The 24,282-nt window shown below is 48.4% G+C and overlaps 1 protein-coding gene across 2 annotated transcripts in view; it reads left to right on the top strand.

Annotated features, from left to right (window-relative positions):
• Positions 1 to 10,423: 10,423 nt before the first annotated feature.
• Positions 10,424 to 24,282, top strand: part of LOC144491601 (constitutive coactivator of PPAR-gamma-like protein 1 homolog) — a 105,310-nt gene continuing 91,451 nt past the window's right edge. For both annotated transcript variants that reach the window (XM_078209647.1, XM_078209648.1), the window contains exon 1: positions 10,424 to 11,207. In XM_078209647.1, the coding sequence (XP_078065773.1) occupies positions 10,734 to 11,207 (474 nt within the window). In that variant the 5' untranslated portion in view covers positions 10,424 to 10,733. The remainder of the gene's footprint in view (positions 11,208 to 24,282) is intronic.

Below are 24,282 nucleotides of genomic sequence, written 5' to 3' on the forward strand. Positions count from 1 at the left end.
ATGTTCTGTTAAGTGAAGTTAAGAGTGAGGAGCTGAGAGAAACTCCAAAAAGAGACAGCTGCAGGAAGCAGATGTAAAGCAAACTGGGTTTATGAAAAACCAGAGATCCTTGATGACCAGAAGGTTTTTGCCTCAATACAGGCCTGTGAAGCAATGGGTTTCTTTTGGCATGGCTGGGTATCTGAGCGATTGCATGGAAGGCAAAATTTGAATGCCGAGCAGAGGAATACCTGAAGGAGAGGTTAAAACCCTGAAGGCAGATCCTTGGTGAAGACATCTGAGAGAAAGCATTGTTTGGGAGAAGATTCCAAGGTGCTTTTCAAGATTGGAAACCCTCAACTAGAAAACAAGTGAGACCAATTGGCTCTGTGTGAAAAACATCTGGGGAGATTGATGAGAAATCGACAGAAGTTGTTTGGGTGGCATCTATCACATGATTTTAGAAAGTGGAGTATCTGACCACAGTTCACCTCATGGTTTACATGGACTGTGTACTTACTGTAAACATTAGAGTATGATATAGTTTTTATAACTTGCTGTATATGTCTGTAAAGGTATAGTTGGGGTGAAGAAGTCATGTAACGTAATCCATGTGTTCTCATTTAATAAATGCTATTCTTTTATTAAAAGTTCATCAGCAGACTCCCGTGACTCTGTTCAGTCGCCATCTTCCACGTATCTAAATAAAAAAATAAAAATTAGGATCTATCAAGCCAGGTTCCACTCTGCGATCTGACTTGTCCAGTAGTAATATCAGCTGAGATTGTAACACTGTACATTCACATGCATGAACAGGAACCATAATTTATTACTTCCCCCTACCTTGAGCCCATTAACAGCTTACTATTTCTTTGACTAGTGCTACCTGTCCCCCAGTATTCTGTGAACCATGGTTCCCTCTTTGATATTACCGCCTGGGGTTCCAAAATCCCTGCCAAGTTAGTTTAAACCTTCCCCAACGGCACTAGCAAATTGCCCTACAAGGAAATTGGTCCAGGCTCTATTTAGGTGTAACCTGTTCTGCCTGTACAGGTCCTATCTCCCCAGAGCTGGTTCCAATGTCCCAGGAATGTAAAGCCCTCCCTCCTGCATCATCTTTCCAGCTACAAACTCATTGACTTGATCCTCCTATTTCTATATTCACTTGTACATGGTATTGTGGGTAATCCAGAGATTACTGCTTCTGAGGTCCTGCTTGCTAATTTCCTACCTAGCTCCTTAAATTCTGACTGCAGGACCGCATCCCTCTTTCTAGCTATGCTATTGCGACTGATGTGGACCACAACTGCACCCTTTCCCCCCCTTAAGATGCTCTGCAGCCTTTGTGTGAAATCTTCGATCCAGTATCAAAGAGAGACAACATACCATCCTAGATTTGCACTTGTGGCCACAGAAACCCCTGCCTGTTCCCCGAACTTTGAATTTCCTATCACTTACTCTTCCAGTCGTCTTCATGCTCCCCCTGTACCGCTAAGCCAACGGTGTAGGTTGTGGCTGCACTCTCCATGTGAACCATCACATCACTAGCATTCAGAACTGGAATAAGGGTTGAGGCGATGTACTTGGGGTTTTGGGAGGAAGGGGGGTCTCCTGCACTACCTGCTTGTTTCACCTTGACTGCCTGGTGGTCACTTATTACCCTTCTGAATCCCAGAGTTCAAGCTGCTGCAATTGATGACACTTGCTGCACATATGGTTATCTCCGACATGGGAAGCGTCCTGGCGTCCCCACATAGCAAAGAATGAGAGGTTGGAGCTTCCCTGCTATTCCTCTATCAGGTAATAAGCTTTGCTGCCACTAATAAACCTGCTTATTTGAAAAGAGAAAGACTTGCCAGTAACTCCTCTGTTGATATCACTTAATTATAGGAACACTGAATGCTTTACTTATCCTATTTTCTAAATTGAAAGAAAATCCCAGATGCTTAGACTAACTCCCTAACTTTGATGTGGAGTTGCCAGCGTTGGACTGGGGTCGACACAGTAAGTAGTCTCACAACACCAGGTTAAAGTCCAACAGGTTTATTTGGTAGCACGAGCTTTCGGAGCGCCGCTCCTTCATCAGGTGAGTGCAGGATTTGTTTCACAAACAGGGCATATATAGACACAAACTCAATTACAGGATAATCCTTGGAATGTGAGTCTTAACAAGTAATCAAGTATTTACAGGTGCAGACAATGTGAGTGGGGAGAGGGTTAAGCACAGGTTAAAGAGGTGTGAATTATCTCAAGCCAGGACAGTTAGTGAGATTTTGCAAGCCCAGGCAAGTCGTGGGAGTTGCAGATAGTGTGACATGAACCCAAGATCCCGGGTTGAGGCCGTCCTCATGTGTGTGGACTTTGGAGAAAGGGAAAGGCACCACCAATACTCACCAGCCCACCTTTAACAGCGTTCCTGCAGTGTCACAATTTTTCAGTCTCTGGCTCACCAATCTCCTCCTGATTCTCACCTCAGGTAAATCGTAGGTCCTGAGCCTGGGCCTTAATTTTATCTCTCCCCGGTGCCCCCAATATATTTGACTTCCACTCCAGATCCTTTTTCTCTTCTCAAATAAGTGATAGGCCCTCGATTGAACCTCAATTTATCTTCTCCCCATGGTGCTTCCCATATATCTAAATGAATAAATTGTCATTCGCAATTCAGTTACATTCCATTGAGGAATAAAAACTCCGCAGGAAAGTCATCCATTCATGACTGACTGAGGATTTTAAGGGTAGTGATAGATTAAAAGATGCTTATCGTATTCTCAAGGAAAGTTGTTAGCCTGAGGATTGGGAGAAATTTTGAAACTAATGAAAGAGGATCAAAAATTTCATAAGAGGGAGTAAAGAGAATGAGAGTGAACTAGCAAGAAATATTTTTAAAATTCTAAGAGACTCTACAAGAATATAATAAGGAAGAGGGTTGTCAAAATAAATGTGGGTCCTTCAGAAGCTGAGACAGAAGAAATTAAAATGAGGGCTGAGGAAATGGCAGCGATGTTAAATAGACATCTTAGAATCTTAGAAACCCTACAGCACAGAAAGAGGCCATTCGGCCCATCGAGTCTGCACCCACCACAATCCCACCCAGGCCCTACCCCCATATCCCTAGATATTTACCCACTAATCCCTCTAACCTACGCATCCCAGGACACTAAGGACAATTTTTTAGCAAGGCCAATCAACCTAACCCGCATATCTTTGAACTGTGGGAGGAAACCGGAGCACCCGGAGGAAACCCACGCAGATACGAGGAGAATGTGCAAACTCCACACAGACAGTGACCCAAGCCGGGAATCGAACCCAGGTCCCTGGAGCTGTGAAGTAGCAGTGCTAACCACTGTGCTACCGTGCCGCCATCTTGGCTGGAATTCTCCCCAAAAAATTTCTAAGTGTCGAATTCACGTGAAAACAGAAGTAATTCACATTTTTTTCAGTGGGCGTTCAGAGGAGAATCTCCCACATCTGTGCACTGCAGAGGTCATCAGTGTGAATATTATTACATTTCAGGGGATGGGGCCTATCCCCGTTGGAAAGGCTGAAATCAGTGTGCTGAGTGGGCCAATCTCTGTGCTGAGAGTGACACATGCCCAGTGGCCCCGCACTGATGGCCTCCTGATCGCTGGCCAGTCCAATCGCTAGCCAGTCAACTAACCCCCACAAAGCTGGCTCTCGCCCCCCCACCCACCCCCACGGCCCGATCACTGGCCCCCCTGACCATTCCCGGGCCCAGCCCCAACCCCCCACCCCTCCTGGCCCGCCGCGATCTCCAGCACAACCCCACCAATTTTCCCCCCTTCCCCCTGCAGTACTGATCCCACCCCAGCAGGATACCACTCCCCCCCACCCCCCCGTGAACCCCTCCACCTCAGCCCGCCCTGATCACTGCTCTCCTCCTTCCCCCACCGATCCCAATGCAGAGTGGCAACAGGACGCCCCACCCCTTGGCACTGCCCTATTCCCAATGGGCAGTGCCAAGGTGCCCACTGAATATTAACACCTTGGGCAGTGCCAGGAACCCCCCCCCCCCGGCACCCGACCCCCTTGGGGGGGCCCCCGATTGCTCCCCCTTCACTCCAGCGGGGTCGGGCAGCTAGTTCTCCGAGGTAGATGCTTCGGGCCCGGGACTGAAATCTCTGGACCCGCTAACAGCATTTAATCTGGTTTATGTTGAGTTTTAAAAGAATTGGCTACAAAGATAATGGATGCACTGATCCAAAAGTCCCTATATTCCACAATTATTCCAGTGAATTGGAAGACAACAAGCGCAATATCGCTTTCAAGAAATGTGGGAGAGAGAAACAGGGAACAAGAAGCTAATCAGCCTGATGTTGGTCATCGGAAAAATCCTGAAATCCTTTATTAAAGAAGTGATAACAGGACACTTTAAAATCATAATATGATTAGCAGAGTCAACTACGCATTCACTGATTCTCCTGTTTCTATATTAACTTGTGATTATGTTTGACAAACTTCTTGGAGTTTTTTTTGTGGATGCAGCTAGCAGAGTAAATGAAGGGAAACCAGTGGATGTAGTGGATTTGAATTTTCAGAAGGCATTTGATAAGTTGCCACAAAAGACAAAGGTTCATGGGGTTTGGGGTAATATATTAACATCAGTACAGAATTGATGAAAGGATAGAGAATAGGAATAAATAAGTCATTTTGCAACACATTACTAATGGAATGTCACCAGGATCAGTGCTTGGGCCTCAGTTATTTACAATCTATATTCATTACTTAGATGACGAGATCGAATGCAATGCATCTAATTTTGGTGACAATACAAAGTTCAGTGGGGATATAAGCAGTAAGGAAGACCACAGAGGGGTGGGTCAAAATTCTATTAGACCTGTTTGTGAACACTGTCTCCACAACTTTCCTCGCAGCAGTTTGGTCTCATAGTGGCGCTGTCCAGATGTCACTGGATGGTGGAAGGGACCACCTGTGACCTCAACTCTGCTTTTCCCCCCATTCCTGCCCTGATGTCCATATCCCGATTGCAGCATTCGCAGCAGGGAGGTCTGCCAGCTCCTCCACAGAGCAATGCCACCATATCATTGTCTTTCATGCTCCCACCTGGTAGGATCTGCTGTTGTAAAAGAGAGTGATTCCATGGCCATTGGCAGCACCATCTTTGCCCTACTCTGTTATCGCTGATCCAGTTGTAGGAGTTGGCAGAGTTCAGTCACCTTCGCCTTAGACACTGCACCCAGTTACGTTGGAGGTAGGTGAAGTGCTCTCTGAAGGCAATTAATTGTGATTGGGTTTTCCATATCCTCCCTTTGTGTTACACATGCTTTACAAAGTACAAAATGGCAGATTGTGCTGTTTGATGTCATGACCTTCCCACTCTGCATGCTTCTGGCGCATGCACAGCCTGTCCGTGCGAGCGCCCTTGCAATCATTGCGTGCTGCGAGCTGTGGAGTTGCCATTTTCCAAGCTTGGGCTTTCGTAGCACCAGCACAAGCCATGTTACCGAACCCAAATTTGCAACCACAGTCCATAAGGTTTTGTAGATAACAGAGTGAAATGTGAGGTTATTCACTCTGGAATTTAGAAGAGAAAAACATTTTTAAAAGGTGAGAATAATTAACTGTGAGTGCTCAGAGGGATATGGATGTCATTGTACCTGAAATGTTAACATGCAGGTACAACAAGCAATTGGGAAGCGAAATTATATGTTGGCCTTTATTGCAAAAGGGTTGGATTAAAAAATAAGTTAGTCTTGTTACTGTTGAACACAGCTTCCCAAGAAAGCTGATAGGGAGGGTAGATGGTGAGAGGTTATTTCTCCAGGTTAGAAAGTTACGAACTAGGTAACTTTGCCTAAGCATAAGACATCAGCCATTTAGGACTGGAATTGTGAATTTTTGGTGCCCAGGCTGGGTGTTGCTGTGCCCGGGCTGTGTTGCTGTGCCCGGGCTGTGTTGCTGTGCCCGGGCTGTGTTGCTGTGCCCGGGCTGGGTGTTGCTGTGCCCAGGCTGTACAGAGTGCCCAGGCTGGGTGTTGCTGTGCCCAGGCTGTGCAGGATGCCCGGGCTGTGTTGCTGTGCCCAGGCTGTGTTGCTGTGCCCAGGCTGTACAGAGTGCCCAGGCTGGGTGTTGCTGTGCCCAGGCTCTGCAAGGTGCCCAGGCTGTGTCGCTGTGCCCAGGCCGGGTGTCGCTGTGCCCCGGCCGGGTGTCGCTGTGCCCAGGCTGTGCAGGGTGCCCATGTTGTGCAGGGTGCCCAGGCTGTGTTGCTGTGCCTAGCCTGTGCAGTGTGCCTGGGCCGTGTGTCGGTGTGCCCGGGCCGTTTGTCGGTGTGCCCGGGCCGTTTGTTGGTGTGCCCGGGCCGTGTGTCGGTGTGCCCGGGCCGTGTGTCGGTGTGCCCGGGCCGTGTGTCGGTGTGCCCGGGCCGTGTGTCGGTGTGCCCGGGCCGTGTGTCGGTGTGCCCGGGCCGTGTGTCGGTGTGCCCGGGCCGTGTGTCGGTATGCCCGGGCCGTGTGTCGGTGTGCCCGGGCCGTGTGTCGGTGTGCCCCGGGCCGTGTGTCGGTGTGCCCCGGGCCGGGTGTCGCTGTGCCCAAGCTGTGTAGGGTGCCCAGGTGGGTTTTGCTGTGCCCAGGCAGTGCAAGGTGCCCAGGCTGGGTGTCGCTGTGCCCAGGCTGGGTGTCGCTGTGCCCAGGCTGGGTGTCGCTGTGCCCAGGCTGTGTGTCGCTGTGTCCAGGATGGGTGTCGCTGTGCCCATCGCTGGTTGTCGCTGTGCCCGGGCTATGCTGTGCCCAAATGGGTGTTGCTGTGCCGAGGCTGTGCAAGGTGCCCAGGCTGGGTGTTGCCGTGCCCGGGCTGGGTGTTGCTGTGCCCGGGCTGGGTGTTGCCGTGCCCGGGCTGGGTGTTGCCGTGCCCGGGCTGGGTGTTGCCGTGCCCGGGCTGGGTGTTGCCGTGCCCGGGCTGGGTGTTGCCGTGCCCGGGCTGGGTGTTGCCGTGCCCGGGCTGGGTGTTGCCGTGCCCGGGCTGGGTGTTGCCGTGCCCGGGCTGGGTGTTGCCGTGCCCGGGCTGGGTGTTGCCGTGCCCGGGCTGGGTGTTGCCGTGCCCGGGCTGGGTGTTGCCGTGCCCGGGCTGGGTGTTGCCGTGCCCGGGCTGTGTGTTGCCGTGCCCGGGCTGGGTGTTGCCGTGCCCGGGCTGTGTTGCTGTGCCAGCTGTGCAGGGTGCCCAGGCTGTGCAGGGTGCCCGGGCTGTGTTGCTGTTCCCGGGCTGTGTTGCTGTTCCCGGGCTGTGTTGCTATTCCCGGGCTGTGTTGCTGTGCCCGGGCTGGGTGTTGCCGTGCCCGGGCTGGGTGTTGCCGTGCCCGGGCTGGGTGTTGCCGTGCCCGGGCTGGGTGTTGCCATGCCCGGGCTGTGTTGCTGTGCCAGCTGTGCAGGGTGCCCAGGCTGTGCAGGGTACCCGGGCTGTGTTGCTGTTCCCGGGCTGTGTTGCTGTTCCCGGGCTGTGTTGCTGTTCCCGGGCTGTGTTGCTGTTCCCGGGCTGTGTTGCTGTTCCCGGGCTGTGTTGCTGTGCCCGGGCTGTGTTGCTGTTCCCGGGCTGTGTTGCTGTGCCCGGGCTGGGTGTTGCCGTGCCCGGGCTGGGTGTTGCCGTGCCCGGGCTGGGTGTTGCCGTGCCCGGGCTGGGTGTTGTCGTGCCCGGGCTGTGTTGCCGTGCCCGGGCTGTGTTGCCGTGCCCGGGCTGTGTTGCCGTGCCCGGGCTGTGTTGCCGTGCCCGGGCTGTGTTGCCGTGCCCGGGCTGTGTTGCCGTGCCCGGGCTGTGTTGCCGTTCCCGGGCTGTGTTGCTGTGCCAGGCTGTGCAGGGTGCCCGGGCTGTGTTGCTGTGCCTGTGCTGTGCAGGGTGCCCGGGCTGTGTTGCTGTGCCCGGGCTGTGTTGCTGTGCCCGGGCTGTGTTGCTGTGCCAGGCTGTGCAGGGTGCGCGGGCTGTGTTGCTGTGCCTGTGCTGTGCAGGGTGCCCGGGCTGTGTTGCTGTGCCCGGGCTGTGTTGCTGTGCCCGGGCTGTGTTGCTGTGCCCGGGCTGTGTTGCTGTGCCCGGCTGTGCAGGGTGCCCGGGCTGTGTTGCTGTGCCCAGGCTGGGTGTTGCTGTGCCCGACTGTGCAGGGTGCCCAGGCTGTGCAGGGTCCCGGGCTGTGCAGGGTGCCCAGGCTGTGTTGCTGTGCCCGGGCTGTGTTGCTGTGCCAGGCTGTACAGGGTGCCCAGGCTGTGTTGCTGTGCACGGACTGTGTTGCTGTGCACGGACTGTGTTGCTGTGCCCAGGCTGGGTGTTGCTGTGCCCAGGCTGGGTGTTGCTGTGCCCAGGCTGGGTGTTGCTGTGCCCAGGCTGGGTGTTGCTGTGCCCAGGCTGGGTGTTGCTGTGCCCAGGCTGGGTGTTGCTGTGCCCAGGCTGGGTGTTGCTGTGCCCAGGCTGGGTGTTGCTGTGCCCAGGCTGGGTGTTGCTGTGCCCAGGCTGGGTGTTGCTGTGCCCAGGCTGGGTGTCGCTGTGCCCAGGCTGGGTGTCGCTGTGCCCAGGCTGGGTGTCGCTGTGCCCAGGCTGGGTGTCGCTGTGCCCAGGCTGGGTGTCGCTGTGCCCAGGCTGGGTGTCGCTGTGCCCAGGCTGGGTGTCGCTGTGCCCAGGCTGGGTGTCGCTGTGCCCCGGCTGGGTGTCGCTGTGCCCCGGCTGGGTGTCGCTGTGCCCCGGCTGGGTGTCGCTGTGCCCCGGCTGGGTGTCGCTGTGCCCCGGCTGGGTGTCGCTGTGCCCGGGCCGTGTCGCTGTGCCCGGGCCGTGTCGCTGTGCCCGGGCCGTGTCGCTGTGCCCAGGCTGGGTGTTGCTGTGCCCAGGCTGTGCAAGGTGCCCAGGCTGGGTGTTGCTGTGTCCAGGCAGTGCAGAGTGCCCGGGCTGGGTGTTGCTGTGCCCGGGCTGGGTGTTGCTGTGCCCGGGCTGGGTGTTGCTGTGCCCGGGCTGGGTGTTGCTGTGCCCGGGCTGGGTGTTGCTGTGCCCGGGCTGGGTGTTGCTGTGCCCGGGCTGCGCAGGGTGCCCGGGCTGTGTTGCTGTGCCCGGGCTGTGTTGCGGTGCCCGGGCCGTGTTGCGGTCCCCGGGCCGTGCAGGGCGTTGCTGTGCTGGGTGCCTGGGCTGTGCCCAGGGTGTTGCTGTGCAGGGTGCCCGTGCTGTGCAGGGTGTTGCTGTGCTGGGTGTGCAGGGTGTTGCTGTGCAGGGTGCCCGGGCTGTGTTGTGGTGCCCGGGCCGTGCAGGGCGTTGCTGTGCTGGGTGCCTGGGCTGTGCCCAGGGTGTTGCTGTGCAGGGTGCCCAGGCTGTGCAGGGTGTTGCTGTGCTGGGTGCCCAGGCTGTGCCCGGGCTGTGCAGGGTGTTGCTGTGCTGCCGTGCCCGGGCTGTGCAGCCGTGCCCGGGCTGTGCTGCCGTGCCCGGGCTGTGCTGCCGTGCCCGGGCTGTGCTGCCGTGCCCGGGCTGTGCTGCCGTGCCCGGGCTGTGCTGCCGTGCCCGGGCTGTGCTGCCTTGCCCGGGCTGTGCTGCCTTGCCCGGGCTGTGCTGCCGTGCCCGGGCTGTGCTGCCGTGCCCGGGCTGTGCTGCCGTGCCCGGGCTGTGCTGCCGTGCCCGGGCTGTGCTGCCGTGCCCGGGCTGTGTTGCCGTGCCCGGGCTGTGTTGCCGTGCCCGGGCTGTGTTGCCGTGCCCGGGCTGTGTTGCCGTGCCCGGGCTGTGTTGCCGTGCCCGGGCTGTGTTGCCGTGCCCGGGCTGTGTTGCCGTGCCCGGGCTGTGTTGCCGTGCCCGGGCTGTGTTGCCGTGCCCGGGCTGTGTTGCCGTGCCCGGGCTGTGTTGCCGTGCCCGGGGTGTGTTGCCGTGCCCGGGGTGTGTTCAGGGTGCCCGGGCTGCGCAGGGTGCCCAGGGGGTGTGCAGGGTGCCCGGGCTGTGTGCAGGGTGCCCGGGCTGTGTTGCTGTGCCCAGGCTGTGCAGGTTTTTGCTGTGCCCAGGTTGTGCAGGGTGCCCGGGCTGTGCAGGGTGCCCGGGTTGTGCAGGGTGCCCGGGCTGTGCAGGGTGCCCGGGCTGTGCAGGGTGCCCGGGCTGTGCAGGGTGTTGCTGTGCCCTGGCTGTGCAGGGTGTTGCTGTGCCCTGGCTGTGCAGGGTGCCTGGGTTGTGCAGGGTGTCCGGGCTGTGCAGGGTGTCCGGGCTGTGCAGGGTGCCCGGGCTGTGCAGGGTGCCCGGGCTGTGCAGGGTGTTGCTGTGCCCGGGTTGTGCAGGGTGCCCGGGCTGTGCAGGGTGCCCGCGTTGTGCAGGGTGCCGGGGCTGTGGTGCCCGGGCTGTGCAGGGTGCCGGGGCTGTGGTGCCCGGGCTGTGCAGGGTGCCGGGGCTGTGGTGCCCGGGCTGCCGGGTGATTGACAGCTCCCCTGAAGCTGAGCGCTGCCGCCGGGGAGGCGCGGGCAGTGCGCCTGCGCGCCGGCTCTGACAGACATGGCGCTGTGACAGCACATGGCGGATCGGCTCTGCTCAGTCCCGAGACTGGCACCGAGCGCCCAGCCCGCCCAGCGCCACCCTCCCTGCCAGCCCCGCGCCGCTCATCCCGCTCCCCCCGGGGAGGAGGGCCCGTTGATCCCCCTCTCTCTCTCTTTCTTCCCCCCGGGTTGCTGTGCGTGTGTTTGCGGCCCTGCCTGCGGCCCGGAGTCAGAGTGAGAGCCGCGTCCTGGCCTGGCCCCTCTACCCGGACTGAGTGAGTGTGTGAGGCGGGGGGAAGAGAGGCGGCCATGGGGGTGCAGGGCTTTCAGGAGTACATCGAGAAGCACTGCGCCAGCGCCGTGGTGCCGGTGGAGCTGCAGAAGCTGGCCCGGGGCAGCCTGGTGGGTGGAGGCCGCAACCGGCCGCCGCAGAGCCCGCTCCGCCTGCTGGTGGACGCCGAGAACTGCCTGCACCGCCTGTACGGCGGCTTCTACAATGACTGGGTGAGCGGCGGGCAGTGGAACCACATGCTCAGCTACCTGGCCTCGCTGTCCAAGGCCTGCTTCAGCGGCAACATCGAGCTGGTGGTCTTCTTCAACGGCGCGCTGGAGAAGCCGCGCCTGCACGAGTGGGTGAAGAAGCAGATCAACGACCGGCAGACGGCCCAGCAGATCATGAGCCACATCCAGAACAAAGGCACCCCGCCGCCCAAAGTCTGGTTCCTGCCTCCCGTCTGCATGAGCCACTGCATCCGCCTCGCCCTGCTCCGCTTCCGCGTCAAGGTAAATGCCCGGCCACGGGGAAAGCACTGGCCAATACTTAATGGCATTGGAAGGTTCAAACTGTGAAGAGCCCCTATTCCCTCCTCCCCCTTTTTAATAAGTTTGCCCTGATCTTTAATGGCATTGGAAGGTTCAAACTGTGGAGAGCCCCTATTCCCTCCTCCCCCTTTTTAATAAGTTTGCCCTGATCTTTAATGGCATTGGAAGGTTCAAACTGTGGAGAGCCCCTATTCCCTCCTCCCCCTTTTTAATAAGTTTGCCCTGATCTTTAATGGCATTAGAAGATTCAAACTGTGGAGATCCCCTATTCCATCCTCCCCCTTTTTAATAAGTTTGCCCTGATCTTTAATGGCATTGGAAGGTTCAAACTGTGGAGATCCCCCCACTCCCCCTTTTTAATATTTTTGCCCATTCCTTTAATGATATTAGGTTCAAACTGTGGAGAGTCCTCATCCCCACTTTCCTTTTTACTCTTTTTGCCCTTATCTTTAATGGCATTAGAAGGTTCAAATTGTGGAGAGCCCTCATTCCGCCCCCCACCTTTTAAAAAATTCTTTTTGCCCTGATCTTTATTTATTTATTTATTAGTGTCACAAGTAGGCTTACATTAACACTGCAATGAAGTTACTGTGAAAATCTGAGGGAGAATTTAGCATGGCCAATCCACCTAACCAGCATGTCTTTCAGACTGTGGGAGGAAACGGGAGCACCCGGAGGAAACCCACGCAGACACTGGGAGAGCGTGCAAACTCCGCAAGTACAGTGACCCAAGCTGGGAATCGAACACGGGTCCCTGGCGCTGTGAGGCAGCAGTGCGAACCACTGCGCCCCATTAGAAGGTTCAAACTGTGGAGAGTCCTCATCCCCCCCCCCTTTCCTTTTTATTCTTTTTGCCCTGATCACCCTATGTTTCAGATTTCAGGTATCAGTTAGGAGCCAAGATTGGATGCTCAACATGTCATTCAAATGGAGGGACTCACTGGACTCCACCAGCAGGATTAGTCTGGTCCTCATATGCACAAAATCTCATTGTCAGGTTGTCAGGACTGATCAGTAAAATTATTTCAAACAAGGAAGAGATGGCAACTAAACATTGCCTTTCACTTGAGTGGGATGACCCACAGGACTTAAGTCAATTAAGCACTTGAAGTGTAGTTACTGTTGTCATGTAGGAAATGTGGCAGCCAATTTAAGCACAAACTGTTATCTGATAATGACCAGATAATCTCTTTTCCTGCAGTGTTTGAGGGGTAAATATTGGTCAGGAGAACTCCTGCTCTTGGAAAAGTTCACCTGAGCGGCCAGGTTGGGCCTGGCGTTTAATGTCTCATTCAAAAGATGTCAAGCCTGATGTCCATTGATGTGTCGGCCTACATTGTATCCTCAAATCCTTTGAGTGAGGTTCACAACTGTTGCCTCTGACTTGGGTGCGAGTGCTATCAATGAGCCATATCTACTGACAGATCTACACATGTTGTTTCTGCTATTTGCTATATTTAAGGTTTCCAACATAATGAAGGAGGTCTCTCTGTGTAGATCCTGGAATGTTGTAATTGGATTTTTGCACATACAAGCAGCGCAAAGTGCACTTTTACCATATTGCTTATAAGGCACTTTTGTTTGTGTAACCATTCATTTTCAGACAATTTTTGCTGGTAGGTGTTTGCTCGATTAGCTGATTATTCAGTAAAGTTAATACAGCAAGCCAAAAATAAAGATGTGAAGGGAGGTGTGAAATTAGAATATAATTTATTAAAACATTTGAAGTAATGAGTGGTCTATTGTGCAACAAGTTTCAGAATCTTGAGATAGTCCAAGGCTCCTGCAGTCACTATTAGGATGCAAACATGTGGCAGTTTATGCGTATAGCAACAGCACCACCCCCCCCCCCCCCACCCCCCCAAGCAGTACAGTATGATAATGACCGGATAATCTTATTTTGAATGAGGGCTACATATCAGCCAGTTCACTGAAGAGAACTTTCCTTTTCTGCCAACAGTACAATGGAGTCTTTTTTATGCAGATGAGACCTCCGTTTAATATCTCTGCTGAAAGACTACCTCGAGTGTTGGCCTTGATTTTGTGTTTTAAGTCTTTGGAGTGGTACTTTTAACTCTTTAGATGAGGGTGTTATATGCTATGTGCAACAAGCTTTCTGAATCCTTAAGCTGCACACTGCAATACATGTAGCCTTAGAAGATCCTCTCTCTGCAATACATTTCTTAATGGTAACTTATTGCGGAAAATCTTTTCGTTACTTCATTTATGTGGTTACTAAAAACAACTGATTTAGGGGCTGCAGAGAATCTGTAATTGTTCTCCGTATTTCCCATGAATTATAGCTGAGTTAATCTAACACCTGTTGTTAGGAAGTTATTCGTGTCTGTAATTCAGGATGGGGGGGGTGACTGAACACCTTGCTTGTGTTTTAGTTGATGAGAGAGCCAGCATGGATTTGTAAAGCCACGGCATTCCTGGTGAATTTGTTTGAATTCTTTTTGAAGAGCTGACTAAAGTAGCGGACAGGGGAATGTCTACAGATATTATTTCTATGAACTTTCAGAGGGGATTTGATAAATGTCCTCATAAGAGATTGCTAGCTGAATTTGAAACTCGTGGAATGAAGGCAAATTATCAGCCTGGTTAGGAAATTGATAAAGTGGCAGGAATTGGAGATGGGGCTAATAAGCAGGTATTCCAGTTGGCAGACTGTGGGCAGTGGTATGCACAAAGATCTGTGTCGGACCCAAACAATTCACCATATTTGTTTACTATTTTGATGGTATAGATAGTAAGGTCCAGATTTGCTGGTGACATAGAATGATGGCAGTGCAGCCAGAAGAATAAAATTACAGAGATATATTGTTAGACTACATGAAAGGGCAAAACTGGCAAATGGATTTTAATATAGGCAAATGTAAGGTAATCCAATTTGGACCTAAACTAAATGGTGAGAAACTAGAAATAATGGAAGTCCAAGAATTTAGATCATTAAAATGGCATGGACAGGTACAGCTAATAAAAAGGGGTGCTGGCTACTATATCTAGAGGACTAAATAGAAGTGGTTACAAGTTGTGTTTCAGCTATACAAAGCCTTGGTTAGACCACCTGGTGAACTGAGAGTAGTTCTGGGCACCACAGGATATATAGGCCTTGGAGGGAATGTAGCGTAGATTTACCAGAATGATAGCTGTGCTCCAAGAGTTACATTATGAAGGATAAATTACACAAAGGAGGTTTGTATTCCCTGAAATTTAGAAGGCTAAGGGATGATTTTATCAAAATTTTCAAGATATGAAGGGAACAGTTTTGTGAATAGAAGCAGTCTTTTGGTTGGTGAGTCTGAAAATTATCTTTTAGGAGTGAAATTAGGAAACGCTTCTCGATGCAAAGGATTGCAGCAGTATGGAATTCTGTCACAAACAGCAATTGGTGCTAGATCATTTCTAAATTTTTGATTGGAGATTAATAGATTCTTCTTATCTACAGGTATTAAGGGATATGGGAAAATATGGAGATATGGCATCAGACAGCAGATCAGCCATGATCTCGTTAAATGGCAGCATGGACTTGATGGTCTACCTGCTCTATTCCTGCTCTGATGTTCCATCCAAACTGAGCATAAAATCGAGAAGCAGGAGTAGATCTTCCAGCCTGCTCTTTTATTCAGTAAGATCATGGCAGATCTTCTACCTCCTCTCCACCTTCCCATTATATCCACATAGCTCTTAATTCCATTTTTGTTCAGAGATCTATTGGTCTCTGTCCTAGACAGATGCAGTGACTAAGATTCTGGGGTAGACAATGCCAAAGATTCACAACCCTTTGAATGAATAAATTTTGACTTATCTTAGTCCTAAAAGACTGAATCCTTAAAGTGTATCTTTGACCCCTAGTTAATTTTCTGGTCAGGGAAATCATCCTCCCAGCATCTATCCTGTTATGCCCCTTATCAATTTTATGTTTCAGTTAGATCACCACTGATTCTTCAAAGGAATAAAAGCCGAGTCTACTCAATCCCTCCTCATAGGATAATTCCCTCACCCCAGGAATTGGCGCAAGTGAACCTTTTGTTGTATTCTCTCCTTCCTTTGGTTAGGAGACCAAAACTGTAAACATAGGAAATAGGAGCAGGAGTAGGCCATTCGGCTGCTCGAGCCTGCTCCACCATTTAATATAATTATGGCTGATGCTGCATCTCAAAACACCATAAGGCAAGGATAGATACATTTTTGAACAGTGAAGGAATTGAGGGTTATGGTGAGCGGGTGGGTAAGTGGAGCTGAGTCCACGAAAAGATCAGCCATGATATTGAATAAAATAATAAGGTGCCACTTGCTTTTACTAATTGCTTGCTGTATCTGCAGATTAACCTTCTGTGATTTATGTTAACATCCAATCTGCTGGGACTGTTCCGAATCTACAGAATATTGAAAGATGACAACCTATGCATCCCATTATACCCATGGCCACCTCCTTCAGTACCCTGTGATGTAGATTATCAGATCTTGTGATTTATCTGCTTTCAGCCCCATTAATTTCTCCTGTACTAGTAATAATTTTCTTCAGTTCCTCCTTCTCACTAGACCCTTGATCCCTTAGCATTTCTGGGAAGTTATTTGTGTCTTTCTCTGTGAAGACAGAACTAAAGCATTGCTCTACAATTTCCTTGTTTTCTATTTTAAATTCTCCTGTTTCAGACTGTAAAATCTCATCACCTAATTTAAGTGATTGATAACATCGCTGAAGCCTGGGAGGGTGGCATGGTAACACTATTTAGCACTGATGCCTCACAGCGCCAGGGACCCGGTTTGATTCTGGCCTTGGGTGACTGTGTGGAGTTTGCACGTTCTCCCTTTGTCTGCATGGGTTTCCTCTGAGTGCTCCGGTTTCCTCCCACAGTCTACCTGTAGTCAGTCACAAATCTACACTAATCTTTTTATATACTTAACAGAAGCTTTCACTGTCCACTCTTATGTTCCTTGTCTATTTATTCTCATACTCTGTTTTTTCCTCTTAATCAATCCCTTTGTCCTCCTTTGCTGAGTATTGAACTGCTTCCAGTCCTCAGGCTTGATACTTTTCCTAGCAACTTTATATGATTCCTCTTTGGATCTAATTGCAGTAAGACTTCTTTACTCTTGTACTTCAGTTCTTTTGTAATAAAGGCTAAGATGCCACTTGCTTTTACTAATTGCTTGCTGTATCTGCAGATTAACCTTCTGTGATTTATGTTAACATCCATGTCTCTCTGAATAGTCACCTTTCCAGTCACTCACTATTTTTTTTAAAAGTCTGCTTCCCTATTTTTTTTTCTGAAGTGGGTAACTTCACTCTACATTATATTCTGTCTATCACCACCTTGATTTGATTTGATTTTATTATTGTCACATGTATTAGCATACAGTGAAAAGTATTGTTTCTTGCGTGCTATACAGACAGAGCATACCGTTCATAGAGAAGGAAAGGAGAGAGTGCAGAATGTAGTGTTACAGTCATAGCTAGGGTGTAGAGAAAGATCAACTTAATGCTAGATAGGTCCATTCAAAAATTTGACAGGAGCAGGGAAGAAGCTGTTCTTGAGTCGACCTCAGACTTTTGTATCTTTTTCCTGACGGAAGAAGGTTGTCAAGAGAATGTCCGCGGTGCGTGGGGTCCTTAATTATGCTGGCTGCTTTGCCGAGACAGCGGGAAGTGTAGACAGAGTCAGTGGATGGGAGGCTGGTTTGTGTGATGGATTGGGCTACATTCATGACCTTTGTAGTCAAATCAAACCTTGTCCACTCACTTATAACCTGTCTATATCATCTGTCTCTTTGCATCCTCACAGATTATTTTGCTTCATCAGTAAAATCTCATCACCTCATTTAAGTGATTGATGACATCGCTGAAGCCTGGGAGGATGGCATGGTAACACTATTTAGCACTGATGCCTCACAGCGCCAGGGACCCGGTTTGATTCTGGCCTTGGCTGACTGTGTGGAGTTTGCACATTCTCCGTTTGTCTGCATGGGTTTCCTCTGAGTGCTCCGGTTTCCTCCCACAGTCCAAAAATGTGTAGGTTAGATAGATTAACCATAGTAAATGCACGGGTTTATGGTGATAGGGTAGAGGGGAGGGCCTGCTCTTTCGGAGAGTCGGTGCAGACCCAATGGGCCGAATGGCCTCCTTCTGCATTGCAGGGATTCTATGGTACTGATCCTTTTGGTATCCCCTAGTTTCTTCAACTTTCTGTTTTCTGTCAACCAGTTATCAGTCCATTCTAATATATTACTACCAATCCCTTAAGGCCTAATTTTGTGTATTAACTCACATGTGCCACTTTTATCAAATGCAAAAATGACATACTCAGGACATTTGAAAGGCCTCCTGCTTCTCCTGCAGTTCAATACTCCTGCTTCTCCAGTTTAGGCCAAATCTTGGTTTAACTAGAAATTTGAAATTTAACAAACTCACCAGGATGAATCCCATGAAATTGTGTAACAGCTTTGAAAACTTGCAACTCCAATGCCTGGATTTTATGCTCAACTCTCTGGAGTGGGACTTGAACCCATAACCCTTGAATAAAAGATCAAAACTGACACCTTGTAGCTACATAGATATGATAACTTCATTTGTACATTGATTAGTGTCTAATTGTTTCAACATGATTCTAAAATTCCAATGCCTTTATTGTGTTTTTAAGTTGCCGACTGAAATTATGTTTAGTCAGTGTTGTTTTTAGTTTGTGGATTACAGTAAAACTTTTAACTCGGGATCTTGTTGTGCGATCCTTTTGGCCATTCACTGGCAGTTTGAGGTCTTTAAAAAAGTTATCAGTGGCTAAAAGGTTCGTAACCTTTTACAAGCTAATAGAAAGTGAAAATTGGACAATGTCTTTGGTTACCCCTGTCCATTCCTTTTTGCCTGCCATACCTTTCTGTGCAGTAAGAAGTCTCACAACACCAGGTTAAAGTCCAACAGGTTTATTTGGTAGCAAATACCATAAGCTTTCGGAGCACTGCTCCTTCGTCAGATGGAGTGGTCTCTCTTCTCAAACAGGGCACAGACACAGAAATCAAATTACAGAATACTGATTAGAATGCAAATCTCTACAGCCAGCCAGGTCTTAAATGCACAGACAATGTGGGTGGAGGGAGTATTCAACACAGGTTAAAGAGATGTGTATTGTCTCCAGACAGTACAGCTTGTGAAATTGTGCAAGTCCAGGAGGCAAGCTGTGGGGGTTACTGATAATGTGACATAAATCCAACATCCCGGTTTAGACCGTCCTTCACGACACACGACAGCGCAGAGTCACTGAGCAGAAACTGATAGCCAAGTTTCGCACACATGAGGACGGTCTAAACCGGGATGTTGGATTTATGTCACATTATCAGTAACCCCCACAGCTTGACTCCTGGACTTGCACAATTTCACAAGCTGTACTGTCTGGAGACAATACACATCTCTTTAACCTGTGTTGAATGCTCCCTCCACCCACATTGTCTGTGCATTTAAGACCTGGCTGGCTGTAGAGATTTGCATTCTAATCAGTATTCTGTAATTTGATTTCTGTGTCTGTGCCCTGTTTGAGAAGAGAGACCACTCCATCTGACGAAGGAGCATTGCTCCGAAAGCTTATGGTATTTGCTACCAAATAAACCTGTTGGACTTTAACCTGGTGTTGTGAGACTTCTTACTGTGCTTACCCCAGTCCAACGCCGGCATCTCCACATCATACCTTTCTGTGGCCATTGTACAGGAACCATATGATGAAATCTTGACATAAAAATTGGATGGCTTGTGCTCATGTACAATTTGTACGAAGAGTGCTTGTGCATACGCATTTACCTTTGGCCTCACTTTTCTATTCCAAATTCTTTTTAAGAAGCAAATAACATGAGTGGGAAGGAAAATATTCTTTGCAACGACTATTTTTGTTTTCAGGATATGCAAGATTCGGATGAGGCATTTGTGCACTTGTTCGATGTCTGTTTCTCAAACCAAACTGAGTTGGTCCTGTTTGGGAATTGTAAAACAGGTAGTCGGCAACCAGGCGTTTGATTCATTAGTGTGAGTATTTGTTTGAAATGTGAACCATGTCTAGAAATTGCTAGTTCACTGGTTGGTGTAAGTACAATTAAAGTTATGTTCGTGGATCAGTGACCATGGATGGCAGGTTCAGCTGTTAATGATTTTGTAGCTTTTCTTGAGCCATGATTGCCACATTTACTTTGCCATTTCATAATCAGATGTGAGTGGGATCATGCTGGTAGCCATAATCTATGTCCATTACAACTGCATGCATAGGGCCAAAGCATTTTAATAAGTTTTCTTAGAACGTGGTTTTGTTTTCACTCCTGATTAATTTGAGTTTAAAATATTGCTATGCAATTACTTTTAACGCTTGAAACACACAGTTCGCAGCCATCTTGTCCATAATGTTAAAATTTGAAGCTAACCACACATTCTATAACTGGGATCGGGAACTTGATGCAAGGACAATTATAAAATATCATTTGGGGATGGTTTACTATATTAGTAACTAACTAATCAAATAATTGCGAGACAGGTTTTTATTCGGTAAGGGAATCTAGGATTATCGAACTTATGGCAGGAAAGTGGAGTTGATTGTCAGATCAGCCATGATCTAATTGAATGGCAAAGCAGACTCGATGGGACAAATGGCCTACTTTTATTTGAAATGATGATTAATGTTGTGACAAACTTTATATTTCCAAAACTTGCTCACTGGCCTTGAATGAGAACATTATTGAAATGTGCACCCCACATGAAAGGATTGAACAAGTTTGCTTTACCACTTCTGGCTAACAAAAATCAACCTATCTCAATTAAAATCAACAGTTGATCTACTGTCAATTGACATTTGCAGCAGAGAGTTCCAGACTTTTAGGCCGGAACTCTACCACCTCGCCCGCCACAGAGTCAGAGCGGGCAAGGGTCCGACAACAGAAATCTCCGTTAAGCTCAGGCAAGAATTTCCGGTCTCGCTTAAGCGAGGCCATAAAATTGCTATTGAATACATCCTAAATTTACTCCTGAAAGATCTGGCTAAAATTTTAGATACTGTCCATAATCCAAGACTCATCAACCAGTGGAAATAGTTTCTCTCTATCTATATTCTCTGTTCCCTTTAATATTTTGATTTGATTTATTATTGCCACATATATTGTTATACAGTGAAAAGTATTGTTTCTTGCGCACTATACAAACATAACAAACCGTTCATAGGGGAGAAGGAAAGGACGGGGTGCAGAATATAGTGTTACAGTTATAGCTGGCGTATAGAGAAAGATCAGCTTAATATATGGTAGGTCCATTCAAAAGTCTGATGGCAGCAGGAAAGAAACAGTTCTTGAGTCGGTTGGTCCTTGATCTCTCACTTTTGGATCCTTTTCCCGACGGAAAAAGGTGGAAGAGAGTATGCCCGGGTTCCTTGATTATTCTGGCTGCTTTTTCGAGGCAGCGGGAAGTGTAGACTGAGCCAATGGATGGGAGGCTGGTTTCCAAGATGGACTGGGCTATGTTCACAACCCTTTGTAGTTTCTTGCAATCTTGGTCAAAACAGGAGCCATATCAAGCTGTGATACGTCTGGAAAGGATGCTTTCTGTGGTGCATCTGTAAAAATTGGTGAGAGTCATAGTGGACATGCTGAATTTCCTTAGCCTTCTGAGAAAACAGAGACATTGGTGGGCTTTTTTAACTATAACATTGGCGTGGAGGGACCAGGATGTTTCGTTGGTGATCTGAAAGCACCTAGAAACTTGGGCTATCTCCTTCATTTTAGTGACATAGAGGGAGAGATTGTTGTCATCGCACCAGTTCACCAGATTCTCTTATCTGTTTCCTGTACTCCATCTCGTCATTATTTGAGATCTGACCCATTACGGTGGTGTCATCAGCAAACTTGAAAATGGAGTTGGAATGAAATTTGGCCACATGTTGATCAAATCTCCTCTTAACCATATCAATTTGAGGGAATACAATGGAAGTTTATATGATTTCTTTTTGTAATTTGATGCTAGGAATCCAGGTAGCATTTTGGTTAATCTGTGCTGCATTCCTTCCAAGACCTCTGGCCTCTGTTGTGCTCCCAAACAGCTCATAGTACTTCATGTGTGACCTAATCTTTGTATAGCTGCAGCGTGACTTGTATTCCCTTGTTTTCTAGCTTTAAAGGCCAGCTTTCAGTTACTCCTTTTTGATTATTTTCTGCACCTGTTCATGATTTTTTAAATCTATGTACCTGGGCCTCCAAGTCTCTTTGGATTGCCACTGATTTTAACTTTACATCATTTAGAAAGTACCTTGTTCCATTCGTTAGGTCCAAATTAGATAGACTTCACACTTGCCAACATCAAACTCCATTTGCTGCATTTTTGTCCAGACATATCCTTCTAATATCCTAATTTAATGCTTCTATCTACATGTCTTACAACACTGTCAGTCCTTGTGTTATCTGCAAACTTGGTTTGTGGCATTGTTTCCCATTATCTTAAGTGGATAACAAATACGGTGAATAGTTTGAGATCCTTAATGAAGGATGCAAATAGGTGCAAACCCTCTTAGGACATCAATAATCATATTCTATCCTCATTGTTAATAATCATGAAAAACCGGCATGGAGTACCGGTCCATGATCCTTACTCTGTATTTGTCACTCAGCTAATTTCCCAATCAATTTAATCATTTGTCTTCAATTTTAAGAGCTTCCAACTTTAGCTAATAGCCTCTTATGAGGGATTTTATCAAATGCCTTCCATATAAATAACATCCTAGATACCCCCATCCATTACTGTAATCACCTAAGATTCATTGAGGTTCGCCAGGCAGGATTTGGCACCAGACCAGGTAGACATATATGTGGGACTGTGGGTCCATCCTCTACTGAATCTCCTACAAGCACCACATTACACCTCCAATCCATTTCCATCTTTTGGACAAGCACATGCTCCAATTTGCCATGGTCAGCTTTCTGACTTTCCTTCTAACAGCAATCTTTAACCGCCTCACGGGTAGCAAAAATTAATTGTACCAGTTTTATGGAATCAGTTTCTGCGGACCATAATTTTCTGTCTTACCTGGAATCTCCTTACTCTGCCCACTCAGTCACAACAACTATCTGATTCTAAACCTCTGTACAAAATGTGACAGAGATCTGGAAAAACTGTCCAGATACTTCGGGCCTTCCCTTATATGTCAAAGACTTTCTCCAACTTGCACTCCAGTGCAACAACTCTGGGCCAGAGGGTTGCGAGATGGGGAAATCCACTGTAGATGTATTCATTTGGGAAAGTTTCACTGCTCACAACATTCCACATTCTGCAATTCAGGGCCACAACTTGCTCTGCCATATTTTAGTCCAGATATCTTTTACCTAGTTTAGTTGAAATTTGACACTTAATGCTTGTCACTTTTTTATTATTCATTATTGGGATACGGCAAGACCAGCATTATTGCCCCATCCCTAACTGCCATGGAACTGAGTGGCTTTCAGAGGGCAGTTAAATGTCAACCGCATTGCTGTAGGTCTGAATTCACATGTTGGCCAGACCAGGTAAAGACAACAACAGATATCCTCATCTGAAGGACATTAATGAGCCAAATGGGATTTTACGACAATATGATATTTTCATGATTATTAACAATGAGGATAGCATTTTATTCCAGATTTGTTATTTACATTTAAATTCCCTGCAGTTTCAATGGTGGGATTTGAACTAATGTCTCCAAGGGATTTCAACTAATGTCTCCAGAGCATTTGTTCTGGATTACTGGTCCAGTAACATTACCACTATGCCATCTCCCTAATGTATTCTACCTGAGAGAATAGTAGATTGCTATTTTTTAAATATATATATATACATCTTGAATTGGTAAGCCGAAGCTTTAGAATTGTAAGCCTAGATCATGATTTTTTTAAGGTGATGTGATGTTAGAATGTTGATCTGTTTTGCTGACGTAACAAATTTTGGAGGCTGAAGTTCTGTTAATCTAGTAGGACACTGAAGTTGATGCTTCAGTATTGAATTCCAGCTAGTTATTTTGACACTTAACATGTAATTTCCATTTTGTTTACAAACCAATTTTTAAAGCCTTGAAAACATTTTCCACCTAATGGACACTTTTTAAAAGAAAACTCATTTATAAGATGTGGGCATCACTGGCTATGCCTGCATTTCTTGTCCATCCCTGGTTGCCCTTGAGAAGGTGATGGTGAGCTGTCTTGTTGAACCGCTGCAGTCTCTAAGGTATAGGCACACCCACAGTGCTGTTGGGGAGGGAGTTCGAGTTGAATATTGTACATTCAACTTGAATGCTGTATCCAGGACAGCCAGGCGTAAAATCAGATGAAAATACTGCGGTGTAATCCACCCATCCCATTTCAGTTGCTGTCACGGGTAAATAAAACTGAATCTTATTATTTGCTTCCTTCTTAGGCTTCATTCATGATTTTTTGTTATGCAAAAACTGAAAATCTCATTTTCAATTTTAGAAATTATTGCATCAAGTCATTGTAAACTGTGTACCTATATTTATACTTAATTTTAACAGCAGTCTTTAGAATTTTGGTCTTGATTTACATTCATTTTACTTTATTGCATTGGTATGGCTCCTTGCTTGAGGCGAATTACTGTTATGCTGGCGAAGATAGCTTGAAGCCAAATTGTTGTGATTGTTTGAAATTTGGCATCCTTGCATTTGTCCTGATGAGTGCAAAATAAAAAGCTTCCGCAACATGTCTCTCTTTCCAGCAATATTCAAATTCTGTATTACCAAGCAGCAGTTTAATAATGAGTGGGAAAGTAGTCATGAGGAATTGCCGATAGGTGGACTGGCCATGCTAAATTGTCCTTTAGAGTCCAAAGGTATGTAGGTTAGGGGGTAAATACATGGGATTATGGGGATGGGGTGGGCCTCATAGAATCATAGGGGTTTACAGCATGAAAACAGGCCCTTTGGCCCAATTTGTTCATGTCGTCCCTTTTTTTAACCCCTAAGCTAGTCCCAATTACCCGTGTTTGGCCCATATCCCTCTATACCCATCTTACCCATGTAACTGTCTAAAT

The sequence above is a fragment of the Mustelus asterias genome, chromosome 3 (assembly GCF_964213995.1).
Source record: "Mustelus asterias chromosome 3, sMusAst1.hap1.1, whole genome shotgun sequence".
Taxonomy (NCBI): domain Eukaryota; kingdom Metazoa; phylum Chordata; class Chondrichthyes; order Carcharhiniformes; family Triakidae; genus Mustelus; species Mustelus asterias.